Source organism: Protomyctophum bolini (genome assembly GCF_963924005.1).
Source record: "Protomyctophum bolini genome assembly, chromosome: 9".
Taxonomy (NCBI): domain Eukaryota; kingdom Metazoa; phylum Chordata; class Actinopteri; order Myctophiformes; family Myctophidae; genus Protomyctophum; species Protomyctophum bolini.
In genome coordinates, this window is record NC_137870.1 from 12,029,848 (window position 1) to 12,050,170 (window position 20,323).

Below are 20,323 nucleotides of genomic sequence, written 5' to 3' on the forward strand. Positions count from 1 at the left end.
ACAAAATAAATACATGCTGGCATTTTCTGTTACCTGGAATAATGTCAAAACAAAGACACATACGTATGTCCATACAATGGGATGTAGTAGCAATGATATATTTTCTATTGGCGCGCATATATACACACACAGTGGATGAGCATTAGGACTATACTGTACTATACTGGATTATAACATACTTAACACATGAGCCTATTACCAATCCCCTCGCAGGAATGTGATTGGCTGGAGTACTTACTTACTTTCTGAAAAGAAGATAGAATGATGACCACACAGCAGGGCCATGGCAAGGTCCGAATGATGACCACACAGCAGGGCCATGGCAAGGTCCGAATCATGATGACCACACAGAAGGGCCATGGCAAGGTCCGAATCATGATGACCACACAGCAGGGCCATGGCAAGGTCCGAATCTTGTGTATGTGTCTATACAAAGTAGGATATAAAATAGTATGGACTCAGTGGACCCCATTCCTGGAGTATTTCTTTATCACTGTAAATTTGCACATATGTGAATTTTGCATTTCATTTAGACGGGCTCCATTTTCATCACCGCTAAACTCCTTATCCCTAAACTTCTTTGCCTTTTTTTTACAATTTTGAAAAACATTTTTGAATAGTTCAACTAGCCAATCAATATCGACACGTTGTGAGCTTGTAGACTGGCAATTTTAACCATTCAAAAATGTTTTTCAAAATAGTAAAAAAAAAGGCAAAGACGTTTAGGGATAAGGGGTTTAGCGGTGACAAAAATGGATCCCTATGTGTCTTGCTTGGAGACACTTCGACACCTGGACCAGGGCACGAACCGCAGACCTTGTTTCGCTGACGGCCTCTCTACCATTCAGCAAGAAAGAATAGACTGAATTTGTGATGAACACGTGTAATATGTGTGCATGTATTGTGTATGTGTGTAAGCATTGGGTTCCACCTCAGCAATAGTCAGGATGACGTAAACGAAAGCTTAAGCACGGTGTATGTGTGAAAGTGCAGTGATGTCTGTGTGTGTCAATGTATTTGTGTTGGGAAGATAAGGGTTGAAGTTTAATTAAAGGCCCAGAATAGGCTTAAAGGGACAGTCCAAAATTAATCTCCTTTCCTAATCCAAAGAAAAGAGCAATGGTAGCCTGCAATCCTCCACCAAGCCCCAGGCATACAAAGTTGCAGAAAATCAGGTCATGTAGCACGCCTGACATACTATGTTGAGCAAGTATTCTTTAATAATACATCTCGGCAAAACAAATGCAAAACAAAAAACCTCACCACTGTGAAATTCCCAATAACCCAAGAAGCATGTGAAGATTGCCTTTTATCAAAACATTAATTTTATTACAAAATGTAAAAATCCCATTGTGTGCTCGAGACATAATGGACCAAAAAAAGAACAAACAAAACAAAACAACATTTAGAGAATTACACAGTCAACACCAAAATGAGTAGTGAGTAAATAACGAACTACAAAAAGCTAAGGCAACAGATTACAGTACGTTTCTTACTTTTATTCAATATAAATAGAACCAAATTTGCTAGTCACATGGGTGTGTATGTGACTGTCCTGTGCGGAAATCTCTTGGTCCGGTCCCAGTCGGTGTGTGTGTGTGTAGTTTACTTGGGGCCAAAGTAGTCGACTATGCCGTTGCCTTTGCGACCATCGAAGAAGAAGAAGTTCCTGAGCGGAGTGTCCCTCTGGGAGAGAGCCTGGAGAAGACCAGAAGAAGGGAATAAATCAAAACACATTCGCCCAGTTTCTCACACCATTCTGTCAACTGTACTGTACTTATTTATACAAGCATCACCTGTGCTTTGAATGGTAAATTAATCAGCCATTTTGGCAGGCAACAAATTGTCACTTGGGATTATGTTTTTGTGGCAAGGAGAAAACTCGTTTCGGCCGTCTTCCCTCTCTCTTGTTCTCTCCCTCTCTCTCTCTCAATCACACACACGCACGCACGCACGCACGCGTCTGCATGTCCATCTCCAGTACTTGAATTCTCTGGGGTGGTGTGAATAATGGTCCACTTGCCAGAAAGTGAACCTGGATATTTTGAGTACCCTAAGCCTAAGGTTTTATGTTAGAAATGTTGAGTATGGGTCCCCAGCATTTAGAAACTGCCGGATGCTAACTTGCATATGTTCAATTTTCACAATTAGCATAATAAGATGGGGTATCATTGGCATCTTCTATAAGGCAAACATTTCAAATTATCATTATGCTTTAAAGGACAACTTTAGTTTTTTTCAACCAAGGTTCATGTTTTATGTTGTTTTTAGACAAAGTAAAAGATGAGTATAATTATTTTTTCATTTGCTGCTTTTTCGTTTTAGGGATTTTAGCTGTTTTTGAAAATGTTGGTAGGTTGTCAATGGTACCCCAGCTTATTATGCCAATTATGAAAATTGCCTCCAACATATGCAAGTTAGCATCCGGCAGTTTTTAAATGCTGGGGACCCATACTCAACATTTCTAACAAACTTTGGGGTACTTAAAATGTCCGGTTTCACAATGGGGCTCTATGGGCTGGCAAGTAGACTATAAGGTTAGCTCCATTATTTGTGTGAGATTGGATAATTTTGCACAGTAAGACATCACTTGGCAAGTTGCAGTAAGTTTCATCATCACCATGGTGATGGAAGCTTGGCCTTGTGCCCACACAATGACGAGACTCTGAACGAACACTACTTCCACTACCCACACAGTCACGTGCGTGCACTTACCCCTCTCTCACACATGCGCACTCACTCTCCTCCCAGGCAGAGGCAGACACAACAGACCTTATCCTGACTTGACCCCATGTGTGTTTAAACTAGCCCGAGGCCGACAACAACACAGCTCAGCTAAATTATTTGTAATCCACTCAGAGTTTGTAGTCAAGTCTAATTCAGGTCATGTAGTCAGACCATGCCCCTGCTCCTGCTCCACGGGGGGGCAGATGAAAGTAAACGATTTTTGGAATCCAGTTGTTCCCTCACCTAACCCGGAGTCCTACAACTCAACTCAGACGTAGTTACTATGATGGCAGGAAAAAACATAAAACGTTTGAAACCACGGGACACGCACACCAAATTGGAAGGCAGACAAAATATGAGTTTCTAAATAGAAAAACACCTCCAAATGATGTTTGTTTCTCTGTCAAGGAAGCATTATAAAAGACCCAATATAACCACAGTCTGAATTGGCCAACATTTGGCTGATGATTAGGTGGTGATTTCTCATTTATATATTGTAGAGCACAAACACTAATAGGTACACACTGCTATATCTTGCGCGACCCCTTACCCCTTATCCATTTTTTACCATTTTAAAATCGTTCAAATAGCCGATCTATATGCTCACAACGTGTCGATGTAGATCGGCTAGTTCAAGTTTAAAAAAAGTTAAATGATATGGCAAAGAAGTTTAGGGATAAAGGATAAGGCGCACCCAAAATAGGGCCAAGAGAGTATAGTTGCAGGATGTAGACAGATACAGTATGCTAGATAACTATTAAAACAAATTGTCCATCTTGGTGATACACTTACACCGGCCATCACATTGGCACTGTTCCTTTTATGCACGTATATACTGTATGACTGTGTTCGAATACATGCCAGTGCAAATACACCTGCACTACCATTTTATGTGTACGACTGAAAATACTCCATTCCTGCACATTTCATGCATATTTGATTATATCTGCTGCTAAGTGATGTCTCTTACTTACACAAGAGACTGAGGTACTCACTGAGGTTTATTCTTTGAGTACACATCGTATGAATATTTCATACCATTTTGTTATTTGACATTTTCCAAGTACAATATCATTTTAAGAGCCTAATTGGTTGTCTGTGTACATGTACATAATATGCCATGTACACATATAATATGCAGTGACTAACTATACTATCCATCATCATCAGGAGGATGACACTGATTGTAGAATAAATTTTGTCTAAACAGTCAATGAGCACGCAAATAACCTTGTTTTAAGTCTGCAAACTCTGAATTACCTTTACATTTATGCAACCCGTCCTAACATCATGCTCCAACCATTTTGATAATACTAGCAGCATCAAGGCCTGTTCAGAGCTACACATGGAATGGAAAAGCCCTATTTTGCGTGTCATAACACAGAGCCCGCCTGAGGTGTAGAATTACTTTTGTCTGGCAGCCCGCCAACAGCGTAGACTACGTTTTCTCGGTTTTATATTCTTTAATCCATGTTTTGATCGGATCGGTAGCTGTTAGCCGTTTGGCTATTTTGAGTGGCCAAACAGCATTGACCACACCTCCAGGTCTTAAGTCACAAGACCTGGTACTTGCAACACACACAACAGGGCCCTAACAATGTTATTAGTATTACCAACAAGATCTTACCATTTAGCAACAAGCCGGGCAATGGTAATGCCCTACGGGCCTACGCAGTGTTATCTGTGCTATTTTTGAAAAATCGACTGACATAGAAACATAGCTTTTTCAGAAAACTGTCAGGATGTAGAAGACATTTTTAGAATCTGATCTCAGGTCAAAATGGGTTAAGCCTGGCTCTGCATATTCAACTACACGCACAAGAGAAGCGTGTTTAATATCTGCGTGTGCCTCACCTTTACAACATCCTGGCTCAGAACCCCTCCCACCACGGCACATACTGGGGCCATCTCAGAGAAGCAGTAGCTAATGACAAACAAAATGAAAAGATGAAGAAATGTTTCAAGGCACAGTGAAACTGTGATATATATATATTACAGTGAAACTGTGATGTGATTATATATATATTTATTTTTAACTGAAGAGTTGAAATTTGAATCCTGGCATTATAGAAATTATATCATTATTTCTGTATACCCTAACCCATTTACAGTAATTTGGTACACATTTGGACTGGAGACATTTATCTACCCAATAAAGTCGTCTCCCAGCAGGTCACCGCACAATCCCATGTCACCAAGGACATCATCCCGGAGCTGTCTCAGGAGCTGGCTGTCCTCCTTAAAGGACTGTGGGTCAGGGTCACGGCTCTTGTCAGTACGGAACTTCAACAGAACTGTGGAGAGAAGACAGAATCAGAGGGGGGTGCACACGCAGATCTGACAGACCAATGATCCGACATGCAGGAACAACGGTTGGACATGTGGTCGAACATGCGCTGCTCCCGTGCTTGCGGTTATGTTAGGTTAGGGTTTGAGGTAGGTTGCTATTGACACTCGGACCAATAGTATGTCGGCACTAAAGAGGAGGGAAAAGAAAAACAGAGCAGAAAACAGATCAGAGGAAAATACAGAGGAAGGAAAAGGAAATCACAGAGGAAGGAAGGGGGAAACACAGAAGGAGTGAATCACAGAGGAAGGAAGGGGAAAACACAGAAGAAGGAACAGGAAAACAGAGAGGACGACAACAAAGCAAATGAAAGACACGTATGAGAGAGAAACAACAGTTGAGTGACTGGATTTACTCAACATTCGGCATCCCAAAATAGAAGACATATGAAACACTTGCCCAAGGACATTGTCTTCTCATATATAAATTGTCAGTTATAATTTCATCACATAGTCATTGTAGTGACTTTGAGCCATGAGTCAAATCAAACACAAATTAAGGTATTGTACGTGGAAGTGGTTTCCAGGGTGGAATATCTTCTCATGGAAAGACCTCATGTCATCTCGATGTTGTAAGACAACGCCTCAATGTTGTACTATCAAAACCTATTATTCTAGGTCTGTGTCTCACCACTACAACATCAAAATGCATTGTCAAACGTGAGTGAACACACAACTTTACTGCGGGATAAATGTGTAATTCACTATAGCTTCTCTTCAGAGTCTTCATCTTGAATGAAGGAGCCCTGGTGGTACCAGAGAGCTGTAGAGATGACTTTACAAATGGACCTACATGGGTCCATTTGCTCACGCATCAAGTATTTGATAGTGTACTGATTGAGCATAGCCAAAAGTGCACACTTGACTTGGATAAAGGGTAGGACAGAGCATTTAGCATTTTGTTACACAAGAGCGCTCATGGGCACATGCACACACACTTGTGCACACGCCACCCCCTTATATCCTGATTCAGTCTGTCCATTAACCACATCAGGAAGCCTCATACTCCTACAGCCATTTCCACCCATCACTCACACCACACACACCTTTATATCTTTACCTACGCTCAGTATCAGTGAAATGTCAATCTTATCACCACCTCAGTGACCTGCCATCATCCTCTGACCCGTTTGTAGTGAGACAGGAAAACCGTTTGTAAAAGAGAAAGAACCACTTCCTTTCAGTCACCCAAAATATCTGCCATCTCCAATTATAGGAATGCAACCCTGCATACTGCCCCGATTACTAAATACCAATTACGCTGTTTTCATTCATAAAGTGAGCCTGATAAACTGCAGACAAATGACAGGTTGGTGGTAAGACGGGAACATGGCAACAAGAGGCCACAGCGGATGGTAAAACGAATTTAATCTGCTACTTTGTCATTGTTGTAGCTGTTATCATTAGGATGTCATATGCTTTTATAATAGGCCTCTTTAGAGAGAGAGAAGACAAATGTCATTTGACTAGTATTGGGTGTAATTTCCTTTCCCATTCCTATGGATGCAGTAGTAGACATAGATATGCATTGGCAGTCTTTCCAGGCCAAAATTAACTGCAATGTTGCCAGTCTTTTACAATGACTTTTAGCATTACCAAGTGACACTGTATACTAGGATCTATAGAAGAGCTAAACATCAAAAGGTGACACGGTAGCATCATGACAGGTTAACTAAAAGAAACAACAAAACAGGAATGGAAGGACGTTTTCAATGTGGTTTACCAACATTACAACACCTGTTTGAGTGGAAACCCCGCTAGCTAGTCATATCCTACTTTATTTCCTGTTCTTATCTGCTTTGGCATGTGTATCTATTGATGTCAATGTGGCGCTGTTGTTGTGGTGTTGTGCACGACTGCACAACTGGCCATGGACAGCCTGTGATGGAAACGAATGGGTGCAGGGACCGGTGATGAAAGGACAATAACAACTCTTTAGAAATGTCATCAGACGCTGAAAATAATATGAAAAATATATAAGCTCACAATGCGTTGCGAGCTTGTAGCCCTGCTATTTTCATGGAATAACCATCCATTTTTGCTGAATGTTCACGTTAACAGTTGTTCGATAACCTTGAGTTCTGCCTTTCATGGCATTGTGAAGGTGGTGGGCAACGATTTTATAACTTCCATTTGTTCAAGGAAGGCATTGGAGGAGCATAAAGAAAGATGAACAACCTCATACAATATTTCCTGGGAGCTGCCCAGTACTTTTGTTGCATTCTGACTGTATACTGAGAAGCTGAATGTTAAGAAGTAATGCTGTCTCTATATTCATTATTGAAGGACACTATAGATGCCTTATGTAGTATATCTCTGCTGTCGGGAAGAAACCACCTAACTCCAAAAATGTTCATTTTTCAGGAAACCTTATTATTATTTTGAAAATAAAGCAATACTGCCTCAAAGTTGGTGTTGTGACTTTATATATTGTCAATTACTTCCATGAGAGGGGGAGAGGTGGTGGAGCTAGCTGCTTTAGCAGACAGTTTGAGGGTCCAATGGAGTTAAGAGGTTTTGTCCTACTTTTCCGTAAATGGTGTTCGATAGCACTGATTTATGCAACAACAAAAGAAAAATCAAAAACCTCAAAAATGGAGTTAGCTGGTTTCCTCCCGACAGAAACAAAAAATACAGTATGATATTATACAGTAGTATGGAACTGGCACACAGCTTAGTAGTTATACCGTGGAGGAGGAAGTAGTCCACAGGTGTGCGCTTCAGACTGGCTTTGGCCTTCTCACTCGTCCAATCCACCTCAAGAGCTTCCTTCAGCGAGCAGAAATTGGCTGTCTGGTTGGATGGACAAAGACAAAACGTTGAACACAGTAAAGGTTGTATCCAATTAATTAATCACCTGATTCTATTCTTCTGTTCCTCACTATGCATTGGTTGAGTTCAGTGCTAGGGCTGCAATGATCAAGATGATCATTGCATGTGTTTTTTTATGCCCATAAACTACCCTACTGGCCAAAGTTGGTTGCTTTTTATTTTAACCGGCCCACATGTGCGTTCCTCAGCCACGTGCACGCAGACAGCATTACATTCATAGACAACCGCCCAACGATAGAACTGCCGAATATTTTATCAATTGTTAACCGTTACGTTTAATTGAAGAATTTCTTAACGATCGTTTAATCATTCATAAATAAATAAATTATTAACATCCCGAATAGGCTTAAGAGACAGCAACAGTGGAGTCTGTTCTCCTATACGGCAGTGAATGCTGGACCCTGAAGCCAACCCTGGAGAAGTCCCTTGACGGGTGCTACACCAGAATGCTGCGTGCAGTACTTAACATCAGCAAGACTGTACATGTCACTAACATGACTCTGTATGAGGGACTACCGAGGGTGAGCCAGAAAATAGCAGCCAGGAGAATGAGACTAGCAGGACACTGCCAAAGACATCAAGAACTGCCAGCCAGCAAACTGGTGCTCTGGGAACCAACACACGGCCATCGATCACGAGGACGCCCCCTGCTAACATACGTGGATATACTCAAGAGCGATGCAGGAGTGCAAAGTACCAACGAACTGGCCGGATGTATGGAGAACCGAGATGACTGGAAACGACGATGGAGGGCTCGTCTGAGGACGACCTAGAGAGACAGTACTAACAAAGTTGATTTTGAGGATGGAGCAGCAGGCCGAAGCATCTCTTAACATACTAAATCACTACATATGGAGCCAGAGATACAATGAAAATGGGTAATGCACACAATGCAAGTACTACAATAGGCGTTGCATTATGACCAGAGGGGTATGCGGTCCCAACAGGCATCGGCCTAGGTTTTTTATTTATTTATAATCAATTACTTTGATTAACTGTCCCACCCCCTATTCAGTGCAACTTGCTTCTATTGGTTTGGATCTTTATTTTCACCCCCAGCCAGTGACCATTACATGCATGGAGGATTCCCACGCCACATGGGCCACTTCACCAGCCAAATCTATTTAAAAAATCCCAAACACGATAAGGTCAGTCAGGGTTCACAGACGGTGGTGCGTGCACCCCTTGTGGTGCACGAATGCCCTTAAGGGGTAAAGGGTAAAGTCGGTTTTATGGTGTTATTTAACACAAACGGCAAAATCTGGTAAAACACTGTTGTAAGAAGATGTATAGAGCAGCTGCGGGAGTATACAGCAGCTGCATGTCTCTCAGTTCAGTGACATTGTGATTATTTTTGCCATCATCATATTTAAAAATGTATTATTTTCAGCCAAATACTGAGCTGAAATAATTCATATTGCATCACTGCTTTTTGCAGATGATGTGGTCCTGATGGCACCATCAGTCCAAGACCTTCAGCTCTCACTGGACCAGTTCGCAGCAGAGTGTACGGCAGCTGGGATGAGGATCAGTGTCTCCAAATCTGACGCCATGGTTCTCAGCAGGAAACCAGGGAATGAGGCATTACCTCTGGGTCTTGTTCACGAGTGAGGGGAGGACGGAGAAGGAGATCAGCCGGCGAAGTGTGGGTCATGACCGAAAGAATAAGGTCGTGAATACAAGCGGCCGAAATGAGTTTGAGTCTTCGCCGGGTGGCATCTCCCTTAGGGTGAGAAGTTCAGTCACACGAGAGAGACTCGGAGTAGAACCTTCGCCTGGAAAGAAGCCTCTGGTGGTTCGGGCATCTGGTTAGGATGTCTCTCGGGCGCCTCCCTAGGGAAGTCCTCGAGGCATGTCCCACTGGGAGGAGACCGAGGTGCAGTTGGAGGAAACGCATCGACTCACTGGTCTTGGAACGTCTCAGGATCCCCGAAAAGGAAGTCACTAATGTTGCTCTGGAGAGGGAAGTCTGGAACACTCTGGTGGAGCTGTTGCCCCCGCGACCCGACTACGGATAAGCGGTTGAAGATGGATGGACTGACCGACCATTGCATAGAATGTTGTCTGTTATGATGATTAAACAAATAGCCAATAGCTTAAAGGCCAAAAGTGATTGAGAGAGTTACATGTATTATTAAATACATGAATATTTCTGTAAACATCTGACAACTGTATATAAAGACTTTAGCTCTCGAGATGAGAAGGAGGACTGGTGGGAGATAGATCACATAGATAGATAGATGGTCTGGGACATCTTTTTGGGGTCTTGGAATCTGTGCTATGGCTGTCACTGAATGAACGAAAGATGACCAACAACTCTTTTCTTAATTTCCCAAAAACCCTCATCAGTAACAGGGGGTGTATGGACAAAAACAGTTTGGAGACCGCTGGGTTAGTGGATGCTTACAAACCAAAACTGTCGAACGTAAATGTACTGACTGTAGATGAGACATCACAACAAATGACAGGGAGATGCTGTGCATTTTCACCAGTCATACAATGAAGTTCAGAGTTCTTCTACCTTTTTGACCATGGTGGTCTCGTTGGGGTCAATCTTGGCTTTCTTTGCCTCAGGGCCGTCATTGGAATTCGCAGATGGCTTCACTACCTTTAGCTTCTCCCTGGGGGAGGACAGATAAGACATTATAAGTACGAACAATGGTAAGAATTTATCATAATTTGTTATTTAAGGCATGTGCCGCGCACGCACACACACACACACACACACACACACGCACACTCTTAGAGGAAGCAGGAGCATCAAGGTTAGAGAAGTGGGCTTTAATTATAAGGTTTCAGATACGGCTTCTCAGACCAGCTGGATATCTGGGCGAGGCATGTCTAGAACTTCCTTGGATTGCCCTTGAGCAAGATAGTCATCACACAAATGCCTGAGGGGAATATGCACGCACACACATGCTTTTTGTAGAGGGACCAATTCAATTATTCAGTATAAGATTCAAATGATAGAGCACACAGCCTGGCTACCCACCCAATTATAACATAGATTGAGGAGAATCTTGCAGCTGTTTGACAGTTTTCTTCCAAAGCCACTAACATTTATAAAACAGGTCTAAGGCTATCGACACAATTAGACTACAGAAATAACCAATGTGAGCGTGCGCGCACACACATAGACATGCGCACACACACACCCACACACACACACACCCCCACACACACACACACACACACACACACACACTTACTCCACATAATTGTGCTCTGGTCCAAGATCACAGAACATGTACCCATAGTAGCCATAGACATCACCACAGAACACCTTGATGTTCCGTTTAGAACAGAGCTGGTCGACGCGTACCATCAGATCCCTGGAGCATCCTGTCAGACACACCTGAAGAAAGGCACAAAAAATGGTAGGTTGGTTAGGGCGAATGCTGGTAGAATAAGTTCACTGTATTAAACCCCATACCGTAAAATATGAAACAAAAGACTGCACACAAACTTGAAAACCAAAGGATACAAAGGTAAATCAAGACAGCCACGGATGTGTACAAGATATTATATTGCACACAAAGGCAAAGGAAATATGATTGACTTTACGGGAAACACATAATGAAAACAAGCCTCGGAGACCACAGGTGTTTTGAGCCATAGACTAGATAGTAAATCTGTCAACTGATTATCATATCATTAATCAATATCAGTGTAGCTTAATTTGTCCATGTATGATGCCATACAAGCATTATTTGGCAGAGGCTTTCAAACCACTAAATATGTATAAGTGTGTGCAGTGCATTTATAGTGCGTGTGTGGTGCTAGAGACGCTGGAGGCCCTACGCCTGGCAGAATTAGCGCCATGTTAGCAGTAGGCCTGACAAAAAAAACAAAAAAGTCTGTTTACCAACTTGTTGCCTGGATCATGCAGTTCTTAACAGGGTGTGGTAGACAAAATATGAGACAGAATCAGCAGCTGGCTACTGTAAATACTAGGGTTGGGTCCATCTTATCCTAGTGACCAAGCCCAACATACCCCGACACCCCCAGCACACAGATAGCACTAGAACCCAACCGATGCCAGATCTTTGGGTCAGATGCCGAACCCGATTATGGAGCATGCGATTAAAGTTTCTATTTGAGAACATTTAACATAATACGCATAAATAACATATAGATTAAAAACAATAAACTGAATTTATTTACGTCAGCCCTAAAAGAAACAGCCAATCTTCAAGGTCACGTGAAATGTTGAATAATGGCCAATAAATTGGGCTGACAGACACTAGATAAGGCTGTTGGTACATCTTATTATTACAGCATACAGAGGCAAGACCTCAGTTAATGACCGTGATCAAACAGACATCTGAAATTACCCTTTTGTGGTAAACCCATCCATCCATTACTCCACACAGCAAAATACTTTGTGTGTCCTTAAAAAACCTTGTTTCTCGTTTCATGAACCCATGATTGTTAACAACGGTGGACATTTTAATAATTAATAATGGCGTCCCGCTAACAGGAATGAACAGAGTGGTGGCATGACATTGCTGCACCCCACAGCTACACAGATGGTCTGTTGTTGGATTCAGCGTGAAAGAATCTTCCACACCCTCTCAACCCGTCCTCTTATGATCTCCCATGGCCTGCTGTGCAACGAGACATATCCATGGAAAAAGATAAAAGGGAGGACCAAGCAATCCACATCAGAGGTTTTCCACTCTTCATCTCTAGCATTGCATGGCCAGACTTAAAACAGTTCCATCTATCCTCCCTAACAATCCACATGATCCCTTCCTCACTCTAGTCTACCATTACAACTTCTCACTGTCTGCTGTCAATATGGGAGACTGACTGACAGCTGACTGTATTAATAACATCTCTTTCTCGCCTCCTTCACATCCTTCTGCACCCGCCTTTCTTCTCTCTTTGTACTCTTCCCTTGCAAACAGACACATCTGAAATTACCCTTTTGTGGTAAACCCATCCATCCATTACTACACACAGCAAAATACTTTGTGTCCTTAGAAAACCTTGTTTCTCGTTTCATGAACCCATCATTGTTAAAAACGGTGGACATTTTAATAACTAATAATGGCGTCCCGCTAACAGGAATGAACAGAGTGGTGGCATGACACTCCTCCCTCACTCCTCACATCTTATCTTGCTCTAACTGTTCTATTCTGTACCTATCTCTATGTCCTTGTGTCCATCCACTAGGGTCATCTAAACTCCCTTCCTTCTCTTCAATTCTCTCGATCGGCATTCAAGTCAATGGCAAAGGTGATTTTCCAAAAGGCCCAGAAGGACGAGTTTAGACGAGTTTGAGTGATTTGGTTTTTACACTAGGCCTTGATTCATATTCCTTTGTTCTAGTTCCTATCTCTGATCAACTAGTAGAAGTCCCTGTGTGGAAATGAGGATTATGTGTAATATGTAATGTACAGTAAATATGGAAACCAATATGCCGATACTGACACCAGATATATATATATTTTTAATATTTTCTTTATCCCACGATTATGTAACCCATTTTTCACCCCTGTGTCAATTATCTAATGTGATCCTGGGCTCTACACACCCTCCACCAACCTGGGGGGGCAGCGGACTGACCTCATGCTTCCTTCTATGCATGAGGAGTCCAAGCTGCTTCTTTTCACCTGACAGGGGGGAGTTTCCCTGGTTAGACGTAGCGCGTGGAAGGAACACGTTATTCCAACCAGTTCCTTTCCCCTCCATCAGGCGCCCCGGCTGGCCAGGGGGAGGCAGTTTAGAAACCAGGATTACTGCATGTTTTTTTTGTGAGGGTTCCTACCCTGAATGAATAGTTTTAACATATTTTAAACTAGTTAGCCGTCTAACTAGTCCCTAGTTCCAACTCCATAGTCTCATCCATCCCTCTGCCTTGTTCCATTCTCCTCCCTGGTCCGACCCCACACCCTTTGTTCCCACCAGTCTGACCATTCCCTGAAACAGAGGGAATGGACTGACAATTTATCCAGCCGCTTCCCAAGTTCCCGTTCTAGGTGATGTCTTCTCCATGTATAACCAGGGTGATGAGGTCAGTGTAGTGATCTTCATATATGGAGATGGCCATACAGTATATGGTAGTTTCACGACTCGAGCCGTGACCATATATGGAGTTGTGATGCCACGAGGCGTGACTATATATGGAGATGTCACGAGGCGTGACCATGTATGGAGGTGTGATGTCTCGAGGCGTGACCATATATGGAGGCATGACTAACAAACGGAGATGCAGATTTTCATAGTAAATGCAACCTTTGGTCGCAATAAGCCACAAGCTGTCCCATGCCCATTTCCGTTTCTCCCCTTATTTACTCTTGCCGCCACACATCCAGACACATGTCTGTTATGACACGATTTATACCATATCTTGCATTCACTTTTTGGGATCTGGGGAGGATGTGCTCTTCCATAATTTCTGAATATTCTGTAATGCCGTGACCACTCCTACTATTACCGCCAGCGAGAGAGCGTTTTTTTTTGTTTAGTTTTTTTGTCCCGGGAGGTTCGTGTCAGCTGTCAACGTGAAAATACTTGAAATAATGTACTTTCTAACCCACAGTTAGATCACAAATGGTAAGCTGTTTAAGCTAATAAGCTATGTATGCTAACGAGTCCACTTTTCCTCCCTGAAATTACACACTACTGGAGACGCCCCCCTGGCACACTGCCAGACTCGGACTACCGGCCAAGGTGCCTGGACCGCTGAGCCACGGCCGTCACAGCAAACTTTTTTAACTTTTTGCTTCTGTCCCCCAGAAGCAAAAAGTGGAACGACATATTTTGAAATGGGGGGCAGTGGTCAAATACATATAATTCTGGGGATCCTTGACATGAAAACTTTTGGGACTATAAATTAAATTGTTACATTTTGTAGAAAATATATTCATGAAAGGCTTCCAAAATAATCAGTCTCTGTTGGTTGTCAAAGCCAAAATGGTGCAATAATTAAGCCATAACTATATACAGGTCAGGTGTATGGATCTCCATGGCAACTTGGCAAGACAGAAAAACATTGAGGAAGAATATATTACACATACAATGGAGACCATCTAGTGGTCAGATTGAATATTGCAAGGATAGAGGCTTAGAAGTTGGAAGCGTTTAGAACTTTAGATCATACATGGGCAACTGTCTGGTGACCTGTTAATGCAGAGTAATATATGAATACTGATATATTATTGATTTCAGCTGTTACAATAGAAGCTATGTGTGACATCATCGTACCGGGAAGCTCAACCGTCCCATCCCGTCCCGCCAGGGCCGCCACACCCCCAATGGTTGTGAAATGTTCAACTTACAGCATCAAATTGAAAGAAGAAATCATCTGGTTTGTCCTCAGCCTGTTCGACATCGGCACATACTTCCACCATGGGGTTGAGGTACTGAGCACGCTCTAAAGAGGCCTGTGCTCGGTTCCGGCCCTGAGCCGTCACTGGAACCAGGAACTGGGCTCGACACGACTCCTCCGTCACCTAAAAGACATGATGGGGAATATGGATGGTAATAAATGACTAGTTGGGTGATCACTGGCTGGGTGCCAGCTCGTGTACTAAGCACCAATACAACATTTAACCTACCGAGTGGCCAGAGGAAGGAGGTTTTCAGTTTAGAAAAAGAAAACTCCCAGGTAAAGTGAGGGGCGCTCTTATCATCATACATCATCCCGTCTTTACTGTTATCTTCAATGTTTGTGTTTACACAAACCCGGAAAGCTGGGCATAGGAGGGGCTAGCACCCTTCAAAACTTCTGAAGATTGTTCAAAGATTGGTATGTTTGCAATATGGTATACCGATTCAGTTGTATTAACATACAAAAGACAAATATCTTACAGAAAATCTGAACTGCTTGTATGTATACAGTACAGTATGTCACTCTAGTATTATTATCCTGGTAAAAACCAGGTACTGAATGTTGAAATGGAGACATTTTAGTTTTTAATATTTTGATATTTGTCAGGACTTGGGACACCCAGATTGAATTTGAAATCGAAACAATCCAAGACAAACCGAGTTGTCTTGTCACTGCATGTTATTGGCACATAGCCTACACCTGTCAGCACTCAGCACCCATGACCTGAGGGGTGCATGTGTTTGGTCCGACGTACAGTCCTACAGTCATGAGTCAAACACCCTACCCAAAACCCAACCCTAAGCATAAACCTCACAGAAGTTAGTTTTAACCTGCCACAAGTTAGTTGTAACCTGCCACGCATGTCGGGAGCAACGTATTCGTTTTAACCTGCCATAGGTTTGTTTTAACCTGCCTCGCATGCAGGGAGCCATGGGTGAGTTTTAACCCGCAGCATGGGTTAGTTGTAACTGGCAGACGCATGACGGGAGTGACGGTGTTGTCGAACTAATGCCTGTCGGACTGTTAGCATCATATATACAAGTGAAAAGGTGTACCCATACTCATTCTTCATGCTCTATCTCCGACCGAACCACACTTTCACCACACATCTCTATATGCAAAATAAATTCGCCACCCTCCCCGAACTGACATAGCCTATTTTTTAGCCGTTCAAGTTTCTTAGTTACTCTGCAAATATTACTTTTATGAAAATCACGATCGAGCCAGCAGATAAACGGGTGCCACAACACGCCGAGAAACAAGGAATTTAACCACGCTACTTGCATACACTGCAACTCGCTTACAATTCGCAAACCTGGCAACACTGCCTGCCTCTTACGTCACCAGCTCTGTTCCTCCTGGCCTCCGTAGTCCGTCGCGCTCACAATCTGTCGCAGCCATCTTGCTTTTCTTTTGGATGGGCGAGTGGACATTTAATGCTAATAAATTAATTATAGGTCCAGCAAGCAAATCATGATGGTCTGATTGTGCTCAATAGGTCACAATAACATTCCGAAATTAGGTGTTGTGTTTTGTATGGCATTTTCCCCAGTAGTAGTTGCATATCTATCTCAGCTTTTGCCTGATAGCACACATGCTAACGTCAGCAGCCATAGCAACATACAGTGTGCGCAGACATAACATGAGTTGTTTACAACACAAACACACGGCCTTTTAACCACGCAATACACACAACAGCTCGGGAGTTATTAAACCGAACGTGGACGCTGTTTCAGTGTTACATTTGCTGCGCATATCGGAATAATTGTAACGGCATGCATGATAAATGTAACAACGCTAAAAAACACCATTAAACATATCGTTTTCAGCTTAAAGCTATTACATTTCATTGAAGCAACTCCTTAGCATTGTTTTCATACCATGGATGTGATAAGATAATGTATCAAACATAAGGGAAATATTAAATAGCATCGGGTGTACCAGTTTGGCCATTTCTTTTTTTTCAATGGGGCAATACATTGATTAAACAAACGTTTGATTGATTGAGTTGTACAACGTTATACAACCCTAAACTAATTTTAGAATACACTACACAATACAATACAATTTTAGAACATATTTTGCACGTTCCATTTTTTTACTCAGAGATCCCTTTAGCTACACATGTCATATTTCCAGGCAACGGACCTACACATGTCAGCTACCATAAACCACTTCAAGTTATTAGGACGAAATAACTGACAGGAGTGACGGTGCTGTGCTGTGAGTAAACTAATAGGGGAGAGCCGCCAAGGATGTAACATTTTGCACGTTTCATTCTTTTACTCAGAGATCCGTTTAGCTACACATGTAATATTTTCAGGCAACGGACCTACACATGTCAGCTACCATAAACCACTTCAAGTTATTTTTTTGATAAAACAGGTCGGGAGTTATTCAACCGAACGTGGACGCTGTTTCAGTGTTACATTTGCTGCGCATATCGGATCAATTGTAACGGCATGCATGATAAATGTAACAACGCTAAAAAACACCATTAAACATATCGTTCTCAGCTTAAAGCAATTACATTTCATTGAAGCAACTCCTTAGCATTGTTTTCATACCATGGATGTGATAAGAAAATGTATCAAACATAAGGGAAATATTAAATAGTATCGGGTGTACCAGTACCAGTTTGGCCATTTCTTTTTTTTCAATGGGGCAATACATTGATTAAACAAACGTTTGATTGATTGAGTTGTACAACGTTATACAACCCTAAACTAATTTCAGAATACACTACACGATACAATACCATTTCAGAACATATAATATTGGCCAATATGTCAAATATGTAAATATTACATATAATGGCATTGAATGGAAGCGGACCATTTGTAACACATGTTACAAATGACCCGCTTTTGCAAGTTTTCTTTGCAGTTGCTTACAGACCAGAATGAACGTGAATTCCGTCTAAACACGATGCAAACTAATGAAGAACATAAGCATGAACACATCCATGTGGATTTTTATTCACCAACACCAAAGACAAAAATTGTACCACACATATACTCCAGGTGTAAAATTAGACGCATTTTGAAGGTAAACACTTCAAACTTCAAACTCCTGGCCACGTAGAGTACGTTGCTGTACACATACTGACGCGATGGCGTCATGGTGGCGTTGACCAATCAAGATATAACGTCCATGTTACAACCGTGAAGCGTTACAACCTTGGCGGCTCTCCCCTACATTTGTTACTAACATTAGGTTGTGGCGAAGTAGACACGTGGCCAGCAGATACTGTGTTTTGGACAAACAGGCTAGGTATTGGTGTTGATTTGGGTCAACTGGACAAACAGCGTGGTGTTGTTTTGTGTCTGTGTTTGTGTTGGAGCGCCTCAGTGTGGCCGTACAGGTCATGTGCAACCTCTTCCACAGAGAGATGGAGACACTAAATCTCAGCTGGACAAACATGTTTGCATGCATGCATCGCTGCCTTGCATGCTGTGTGCTACTGTTGAGTCTGTCACTTACTTTGACTGATTTATGGCATTGTCTTTCTGTTAAAATCCAACTATGTTAATTTAAGAACTCTGGGCATATAGGTCATTGTTTATTCACTGTGCACACGTGTAGCCTATTGTATGTCAGACTGTATGTCTGTCCCACAGTCACAATCCTTTAGTACTTAGGCTGTGGAAATATTCAGGACAAAACAATGGTACATTTCCAATAACCCATTCGTTACTACATGTGGAGTCAACTCCCGCCATTTATTTCTTCCCATAGTGCGTGGCAAAGTCGCTCTGGGATGAGTGCGCGCGTAGCGCGCACGAAATTCTAGTGTCTAACAAACGTATACGTACCCCGGCCTGAGCCTACTGTAGAAGTGGAGCAAGTCTTCTGTAAGAGTAGTACCTTTTCATGATCCAACAACGTCAGTGCTTTGACTCCTGCAAGAATTAGGTTCTTGGCCACTTCAGCTCCGAGACCACCCAGACCCACAAGGAGAACACGAGACCCTCGCAACCTGTTAAACAGACGTGCAAACTAAGTATAAACAACTGAAGTGGAGAGTTGACAGTATACTGTATAGTTTCTGAAGCTAGCCTAAGATTTAGACTCTCGTAGATGTATTTATCGATTCTGACATTTTCAATCGAAGTCAGAATCGATAAATACATCTATGATTGATTGATTGAAATATTTATTAACAGTTTGTAGAATTACAGTACATTTCAAGCACAAACTCAATACAAAGACTGTTAACTGTGAGTGGACGACCCAATTAAGCATTGCACTTGTTTACAACAGGGTCTCACTCTGTCTCAAAACAGTTACTATAGTTACATACTGACTGTATGATGATGTATGATGTATTGCATAATTCAATTAGGAAGGTAGGTTTATTTACACGTTGGGCCATTATTACATTGGTGAAAAAGTATTATGTAAACAAAGTAGCTGCTTGTAGGGATCAGAATCAGATACTGTTCTGTTATATGCATGAGTGCATGCATCGGAGGCTCGGAGCACAATAGTTAGCCGACTGCCGTATAATGACATGCTATTTAGCTTAGCGAGCTAGCTAATGATACCTCTTTTGTGCATCCAGCCCCCACAGCCTGATCTGGCGATCATATTGTGCCGCCTCTTCCTCACTGATGATCGGGTCCTCCTTCTCAATCATACCTATCGTTTACAATAAGTTTAAATGTATGAACTTGTAGACGTTTATAGATCTAGTTTGAAACGCTGCAAGAGTCCCGCTGTGAATGGTGTTACAGTCGCTGTATGATGACGTAATAAATACACGCAGCCAAAAAAACGAGAGTTTATGCAACACAGATAACTTTGTCTTGTACCTTGAAGAAGTTTTTCTTCTTCTTTTTGTTTAGGCTACTGCCTGTCTGCCTACTGTACTGTATTGGAACATTTTCCTCCGAGGTGGAAAGCCTGGTGAAGCGAGGTCTATGCTGCTAGGTTCCAATCGGAACTAATCATTTGTGTGTACCTGTCATAATACCTTTGATTGATTGATTGAAATATTTATTAACAGTTTGTAGAATTACAGTACATTTCAAGCACAAACTCAATACAGAGACTGTTAACTGTGAGTGGACGACCCAA

At 42.2% G+C, this 20,323-nt stretch overlaps 1 protein-coding gene across 1 annotated transcript; it reads right to left on the reverse strand.

Annotated features, from left to right (window-relative positions):
* Positions 1–1,200: 1,200 nt before the first annotated feature.
* Positions 1,201–19,980, reverse strand: sae1 (SUMO1 activating enzyme subunit 1). The gene is made up of 9 exons (XM_080772699.1): positions 19,792–19,980; positions 19,112–19,223; positions 15,192–15,365; positions 11,115–11,260; positions 10,427–10,526; positions 7,761–7,866; positions 4,877–5,021; positions 4,582–4,651; positions 1,201–1,698 (listed from the first exon to the last, which is right to left on the reverse strand). Exons 1-9 carry the CDS (start codon positions 19,881–19,883, stop codon positions 1,606–1,608), a joined length of 1,038 nt encoding a protein of 345 aa, XP_080628825.1. The 5' UTR covers positions 19,884–19,980; the 3' UTR covers positions 1,201–1,605.
* Between the last annotated feature and the right edge of the window lie 343 nt (positions 19,981–20,323).